The 8,144-nt window shown below is 44.8% G+C and overlaps 1 protein-coding gene across 1 annotated transcript; it reads right to left on the reverse strand.

Annotated features, from left to right (window-relative positions):
* Nucleotides 1-221: 221 nt before the first annotated feature.
* dlc (deltaC) lies at nt 222-7,679 on the reverse strand. Its single transcript, XM_047035771.1, has 9 exons — nt 7,402-7,679; nt 7,042-7,281; nt 6,853-6,913; nt 6,407-6,664; nt 5,541-5,902; nt 3,759-3,975; nt 2,274-2,988; nt 2,003-2,117; nt 222-1,885 (listed from the first exon to the last, which is right to left on the reverse strand). Exons 1-9 carry the CDS (start codon nt 7,450-7,452, stop codon nt 1,880-1,882), a joined length of 2,025 nt encoding a protein of 674 aa, XP_046891727.1. The 5' UTR covers nt 7,453-7,679; the 3' UTR covers nt 222-1,879.
* Between the last annotated feature and the right edge of the window lie 465 nt (nt 7,680-8,144).

Here is an 8,144-nt window from a genome sequence, read left to right on the forward strand (position 1 = left end):
GGGAGCGTCGAGGGGAGGTGTCCCTGAGGAGGGCTGAGGGGCCCTGGGTTAGGAGGTCCTGTGCAGGGCTGCCTCCATGGAGGTGGAGTTGGGCCTCATATCCATCTGCTTACCATACTGAGCGTCAGGAGAAGAGGCCCAGATGAATATTAAAAAAACAAAACAAGCTAACCCAGCCGAACTCCATCCAAACTCAACCAAAATCCACACGACTTACATGATTTTCAGCTTTATTTATGAAAATATATATATATTTTTACGTAAACATTTACAATTCTCTTTATAAATACAAATTATGTACAAACAAAATTAAATAGAAAGAATATCTTATGGTTTTGTACACATTGCATTGTTAAATAAGAGAGGATGTTACAAATATTTTTTAAAGAAAAAGAAAACACGTATTTGGTTTACAGTGACAGAAAAGGAGGATGAATAGAAAGGAAAGAAAAATGGAAAACATCCTCTCTCTTAGAATCCTTCACTTTGAAACAAATATGATTTTAAAACTGAGATAAGTCTGTTTATCCGTTTTTTTTTTTTCTTTTTCTTTTTTTTTTTACAAGACTTGATTTGGAACAAAAAGATAACAAACGTCACCTATTCTTGGGAGTGTTGGGAATGTGTCCCAGTGTTGGTGTCGTGTACAAACCTGTCTCAACCTGATCTCAAAGGTGAGAAGCTACATCTCACTACAACATCAAATAACCTGGTGGAGAAAGTTACAACCACTTGGGAGAAAAACTAAACATGTACAGTTTCAAACAAATTCTGAAAGATCAAAATTTGACTAACTTTTTCTCGTGTGTGTGATTAAATACCATTTCCTTTTAGGTCATGGCATACTTCTGTTCTCACCAGGAACTATACGGGTGAGTTGAGAATAGATTTAAGGAATGCAGAGTTTTCCTCGAAAAGATATCACACTATCAAACAGTGGGTGTACAGTACATCTATATCACCTGATGTGACGGTATAGAAATATCGATAACCATCTAGGAGAATGAAAAATGGCACAAGAATGGTCCTGGGTTTGTAGAGTTCATGGAAACATCAGGCACTTAATAAGTTCTTTTTCTTGGCAGACTGTTTTGCTCTTGAAGGCTACGTAGTGATTGGATCCAGCAGGAGGATGTCTGGGTCTTCCCAGTAACCTCAAAAAACTACAACTCCCATCAGGGATATATCCTTTTCATGACCCTCCAGTTTCAATTTCAGCAAAAACAACCCCAACATAAAAATTTCAAAAATGAAGCTAGAAATAAAATGTAATCTTCATTCCTTAGTTTCAAAATGTGTCCTGATTTGGAAACAGAAAATAATCAACAAGAGCTGATGATGGAAAAAAATATATATTTTTTTCCCTCTGGTTGTCTTTTCCCATGATCCTCCAGGAGATTGTAGTTTCAGTTTATTCAGAGATTATAGGAGACCAGGCCTCTCTAGTGATTGAGGAGAGGGCTGGAGGAGGAGAAGGCATCCAGAGTAACATCGTTCTCCCTCCTCAGAACTGACTCTCTGGGATTGATGGAGAGATCCTATACCCTCCTATTGAGGAAAAATTACTATTTAAGTTTGTTCATTTCTTTTTCATAAAAATAAAATAAAAATAAAAAAGAATTATATTAAGATTACAAATATATTTATAGTAGTGCAAGTGGCGCCTGAATATTCAGTGGATCCTCTAGGGCTCGGAATATTGTCTTCTGAAACATTGTCAAAGTCATTTTCAATGAGCAGCATGAATAAATATTAAATTAAAATATATGTTGTTAAAATAAATCTTCTTCAAATCTTTGAATTGTCCTGGAAAGATTGTAAACATGGTCAGGCCTTGGCCTTGGTTGGTTGAGGCTCTCCAGAGATGGCAATACTGTTGTTACACCTGCAATTGAAGACGAAAAGAGTTAGTTTTCAAATCCTTACAAAAAATCTCTTCTTTTTTTTTTTTACAGTTGAAATCTAGAGAGTTGTTGTCTGTTAGCGTCAGTTGGTAGTTTACCTCAGTAGCAAACACACACTGCTCCATCTGCTCAGGAATGATGAAGACGGGGGGAAAGAGGCCTTCTTTGAGGAAGCTAAGTGGAGGGACCACCACGGTAGATGCACAATTCTTTCTGTTGGAGGAAAAACATGGACAGGTCAAGTCGGGTTCCACACTAATTTAAAGAGCATATCAAGATAGCCGTGGGTGTGGACCGTGAGTGAGTGTCTGAGTGTGTGTGTGTGAGAGTGAGTAACTGTCAGTTTGTCCAGTGATAAAGGTTACTTGCCGGTCAAACTTGCTCTTGGCGATCCTGTCATCGTCCCAGGCAAGGTTACAGTCGGCCATCTTTTGTTTGTACGCCGCGTTGTCGCCGGTCTTCTGCTCGGGGGCGGAGCTAAGCGCTACGTCCTTATTAGACACCTTGTACTGGCCGCCGGGGATTAGGAACGCCTCCTTCTCCCTCATGCTGGCGCTGGGGAACGGGCCGGGCGTCGTCCGGTTATTGACGGTCTCCAAGTCGTTCCTGACACAGGAAACCATTCCCTTCCTGCCCCGCCTCAGCTGGCGAAGACCCAAAATGGCAGCGCACACCAGCATGACGAGGGTGACCAGGCCCAGGACGACGCTGACTCCCAGGGCTGCAGAGAAGCCGTCGGCTGGCGTGGGAGCGGCGGGCCGCGGGGTAGGGTTGAGGCTGTGCTCACACTTGGCTCCCATGAAGCCGGCGGGACACTGGCAGACAGGCCCGGTGAAGTGAGTAAAGCAGGTGCCTCCGTTCTGGCATGGGACGAGTGAGCAGGCATCGGCGCGCACGCTGCAGTCCTTCCCGGTGAAGCCCAGTGTGCAGGTGCAGGTGAAGTCGTTGATGCCGTCCAGGCATGTGCCCGCGTTGCGGCAGGGGCTGCGGCTGCACTCGTCGATGTTGGTCAAGCAGCGCGCGCCCGAGAAGCCGGGACGACAGCGACACATAAGGCTGTGGCCCAGGTCCAGACACTGTCCGCCTGCGGAGGAGGGAGGTTAGAATCACAGCTAACTGAGAACGCTAGGTCTGGAAGCTCTCCTTTCATAATCTACAGAGAGACAGACACACAATCAGGAATGAGACTGACTCCAGATAAGATGGTCTTTCCTTGGCTAATGAGGACCCTTGGGAGCACACACTAACTCAAGAGTTCAGTGGGTGCTAAAAGAGATGAATTAAGCATAATATTAGCAGTTCTAGGCCCTTATCCGCCCCACTCGCTATCTGTCCCTCCATGCTATCTGCCCCAGGCCATATCTGCCCCAGGCCTTGTCTGCCCCAGGCTGGCGTCTCCAGGCTGTGGCGTGCCAGTGCTGCATTCCTGCCCGGTCCACATAGTAGGGAGCAAAAGGTGCATTTCAAAACAACACACAGCTACTGGTAGCAAGGGAGGCACCTGACAGAGAATGTGCATGTCGTTTGCTGTGAGTGTGTGAATGTGGGTTGCTGTGGTTAGTTTGCTGTGAGTGTGTGAATGTGGGTTGCTGTGGTTAGTTTGCAGTGAGAGTGTGTGTGGAGTTGTTTGTTTGTCAGACGGACAGGTAAATACAAGTTCCTTAGGGGTTCCGTGGCGGCGGCCAGTCTCACTTACACTCCGAGATACACATTCCTCGATGCTCTGGGAGGGAGGGAGTGGGGGATTACTAGCCTGGTTACCGGCTGGGTTACCGGCTGGGTTACCGGCCGCGTCTCTCAGTGTGCTCGGATGCTGGGCGGGGGACGTGGGGTTAGAGGACGGGGGGGGCTTACCGTTAGCGCAGGGGTCGCTGCTGCAGCGGTCCATCTTTTTCTCACAGTTGGAGCCCATGTAGGAAGCGGGGCAGCGGCAGGTGTAGCCGCCAGACACCAGCGGCGTGCAGGTGCCCCCGTTGAAGCAGGGCCCGTCTGCACACGTCATGGCACTAATCTCACAGTTCTTCCCGTAGAAACCCTGAGGGCACGTGCAGGAATAGTCGCTTTCCTGGTCCTGCATGAGGACATGAAGAACACATACACACACACATAGGTGAGGACTCTGAAAGTCCAAAGGTCCATTTCCACCAAAAGTGGGACTTCAGTCTATGTTCTGGTGTTTCTGGAATTTCTAGAGGTTCTAAATTTCCTGGAATTTTCTCGAGGTTCCGGAGTTTCTAGAAGTTATGGACTTTCTACCGTCTATGGATTTTTTTACAAATGTGCAGATTTCTTTCAATAAGAAAATGGGTAAGGAGACTGCACAAAAACACTGCGTTTAAAACCAATCGCTACATTCCATCAGTCCTATCCAACTCTACCAGTGAAGCCTAGACCAACCTAGCCTAGTGTGCATAGAAGTAAACAATGAAGAAGGAAAAAAAGAAAAAAATAGTGAATTTAGCGGTATGGTTAAATATTTCAACGGCCAAAAACCAAATAACAGAGGGAAGAGGAATGCAGAATTTGTGAGTGAGAAGTTGTCGCATAAACGTTTTGCTAACATGACGACACATTTTTAGACACTTTCTTTCAGTCACAAATACCCAACTGGAAACGTCAGAAGATGAAAAACTATGACCAACTATGTTATTTGCACTCTCATATTTTTTATTTTACTTTTTATATTGTATAGTTCTATCAGTATTTTGTTGTACATTTTTCAACATTTTTTAATTGTGTATTTAAGGATAGCACACTCACTTTAAGATTTTAAGATTCAAATATGTTTATTATATGTTTACTATTACTGTTCTAACCAGAAAATATTTTTGTTGCGATAATTATTTTGAATCAATGGATGACAATAAAAAAACATATGACATATCAATGTTTTTACCACTCCAACTCAAACGAAGCTAGTCATCCATTGCAGCTTCCAATGTCCCCTTCTTTAGTAAAATGGCTCTTGACAGGAAAAATGTTTCCGAGTCCTGCTCTGAGGTACCATGCTCAGTCAGATCATTTTCACAGTGAACACAGAGTGAACACACAGTGAACACAGAGTGAACACAGAGTGAACACAGAGTGAACACAGTGTGAACACAGACTGAACACAGAGTGAACACAGAGTGAACACAGACTGAACACAGACTGAACACAGAGTGAACACAGAGTGAACACAGACTAAACACAGACTGAACACAGTGAACACAGACTGGACACAGACTGAAGACAGACACGACACAGCTTGGATACAGAATGAAGTATGAATACAAAGGCAGTGCTTGAATATGAACTCATATGTGGCCCTGACACTGTTCTTCCCAGTCCAAGCAGAGGACATCAGGAGCACTGGATAAAAAGGGGACGTACCTACAAGCCTGTATCACATGCATCACTATGATCTAAGTAGTAATATAAAGAAAAAGTATAATAATATTAGAATAGCAATATATTAATTAATTGTGTATCATAGGGTAAGACTTAATTAAGATTAACACGTGAATGATAAATCCCTCAATTTCTCCCTCAACTGGTTCAGTCTTAGCTCACTATAAGACACGGCCCCTCGAGGGGGCCCCATCAAGGGGGCTCCAGCAAGGAGTTGTTTATTGGGAAAAACCGTTAGGGACATACGTTGCAGCTTCCTCCGTTCTTGCAGGGGTTGCTGTCGCACTCGTTGGTCTCGATCTCGCAGTTGTTGCCGCTGAACCCTGGGCGGCACGTGCAGGTGTAGCTTCCCTGGCCGGTGTTGGTGCAGGTGGCGTCGTTCCTGCAGGGCCGGTGGTTGGTGCAGTAGTTGAGGTCCTGGTTACAGAACAGGCCTCCCCAGCCCTCCTTGCAGTTACACTGCCACGGCTCGTCGCAGGTGCCGTGCAGGCAGCCCGGGTGGCGCATGCACTCGTCGCACAGCGCGCCCTGCCATCCCAGGCGGCACGTGCACTCGCCAGGGGCTTCACAGTCCCCTTGCCCCTCGTTGCAACCAGACGAGCAGATGGCTGCGCAGATAGAGAGAGAGGGAGAGAGAGAGAGAGGAGGAACATTAGAGCTCCTGTTCGCATCACAAAACAACCCCCCTTCGCCGGCCTCAGACACATCAAGTATTTGTTAAGTAGTAAGCGAAGCAGCTGGTACACACACAAAAGAAACACATGCCGTCTATTTTTCACGCAAGGGAGCGCACATTACGTTCCAGCGCGTGTCCCTGTTAAAGCATACACCCAGCGACCATTGTTAAGGCAAACAAAAGATGCAGACTAACTCCTCATTTGAAGGAACAGCAGCTTTTTTTATGCTCGACCAAGGATGTCGTTGAACTGCTTGAGTTAACAATTTAAAGTGAGAAAATAACGCGCGCTATTCGTGTAAAATCAAAGTGTTCAAATCTCAACGGAATTCCAAGTACGAGTGAAAAAAAAACTATAAAAGTAAAATATTCACAACTATGCAATAACGAGATTTATTTTTAAACAACGGAAGCATTACATTGTACAGGAACTTACGGTCAGCGCAGTATTCTCCTTTCCATCCGGGAAGGCAAGTTCTGCTCCCGTAGGAATCACAGGTAAAGTGTCCGAATTGGTCATCACGGGGTCTGCAGTAGTCGGAGCAGCTTTCTCCGTGGTAGTATTCATCACAGATAACGTGGTAAGAATACCGTAATTCGCTCTGCTCGCTAAATCGAACGTCCTGTGACCATTCCTCGCCAACGGCAAGTCTTCTAGAGGTGACCAAACGGCTGATCAAGTTGTTTTGGTTTTCTGTGTAAAAAACAAAACAACAAAAAACAGAACACCCTATTAGATAACATGCATAAAAACTAAGTACATGTCCCAGTGTATGCCTCTATTTTAGGAATGTTAAGTAAAACTACATCAAAGTGATGGGTCCCGTTTTACAACTAGATGAAAGTAAATGTGCGCCCCCTAGAGGACAGAGGGCGACCTACCTGTAGACTGACCATCGGAGGACTCGGCATTCCAGGCTTCAATTATCAGTGAAAAAGTTCCCTGAAATGAAACCAAGAGAGAACCCTTTGCATCACACAAATGTTATGTAAATACGTGCTATTTATCCCTGGCTAAATAATAACGTAGTGATGATATGTGAGTGATAATAGGTTTTGATCGGTACTTACCGGCCACTTGAAATGGAAAGGCACCCTGACCGGCGCGCTAGCAGAGATGGAACTGCGGTCAGCACTGAAGATATCGGTGAGCCCCGTACCGTAGGTGCACGGAGGCTCCGGGGAGATGACATCTTGTGAATGTTTCAGACAAACGCGGAAAAAGATCTGGCAATCACTGGACTGTTTACAGACACTTCGAGAACTGCTGAAGGAGTGTACTTTCAACTCAAACACACCGGACGAGTCAACCTATGTGGGAAAGAGCAGGTATTAGTAAACACGACACGGTGAGCAGTAACTCGGTGAAGGTTTTAATCAGTCCCGCAAAGAACCAACAGATCAAAGCGCATAAAATAAATTGAAACTTACCACTTGCGTGGATATCAACGCAAAAAAATACGTTAAAAACAAACGAGACATTGTTGGGTGCGCGTTCTAGTCTGCTATCCAAATATAGCAGACAATTCTAGAAATCCAATTTCGATGGGGAAAAAACCCTATACTCCAAACCAGAATAAAATCGTCGGAAAGACAAAAACATGTAAATATACAAGATACAAGTTTAAATGTGGATGGTGCTCACAACAAAAATACAATCCATGAGCTAATCTAAGGAGTTAGTTTGTACTCTGGACTTGTTCTGTTAAGTAACCTGCAACAGTGGCAAGCTATTTATACTGTCCTGGGAGAGGGAGGGCGCGCGGGGGAGGCGTGTCATGAAGTTTGGTGTTTTATGGGACGCTTTGATTCTATCTCACCACGCGGCAATTGGCGACTGCAATATAACAAAATGCTGTCCATACAGAGGTATAGGTATATAGACCACACTTTCTCAGCGATAGAGAATTGTGGGTTCCAAATGGTCGCAAGTACCCCACACCAAAACTCAAAACAAAAGCCATGTTGATTACGTTAAGCCACGTTAAGGCTGCAGGAAGACAGATCTTTTAATAAGTGTTAGGCTATTTCATTTGAGGGGGAACTTGATTCATGAAATGCGCACAGTTTACACTAGATGGACTAGAGTCGGTGTAAACGGGACATAGTGAGAAGCTCATGAAGTTGAGAAACTCAGTCGCTTTACCCTTAAAAACTGTTTTTTACTCCTGTCT

The sequence above is a fragment of the Hypomesus transpacificus genome, chromosome 15, assembly GCF_021917145.1.
Source record: "Hypomesus transpacificus isolate Combined female chromosome 15, fHypTra1, whole genome shotgun sequence".
NCBI lineage: Eukaryota > Metazoa > Chordata > Actinopteri > Osmeriformes > Osmeridae > Hypomesus > Hypomesus transpacificus.

Coding starts and splice junctions, on each gene's coding strand:
- dlc (XM_047035771.1), bottom strand. CDS start 7,452: ATGTCTCGTTTGTTTTTAACGTATTTTTTTGCGTTGATATCCACGCAA. Junction 6,665..6,852: donor CTCCGATGGTCAGTCTACAG/GTAGGTCGCCCT, acceptor TTTTTTACACAG/AAAACCAAAACAACTTGATC. Junction 3,976..5,540: donor AGAACGGAGGAAGCTGCAAC/GTATGTCCCTAA, acceptor GTCCTCATGCAG/GACCAGGAAAGCGACTATTC.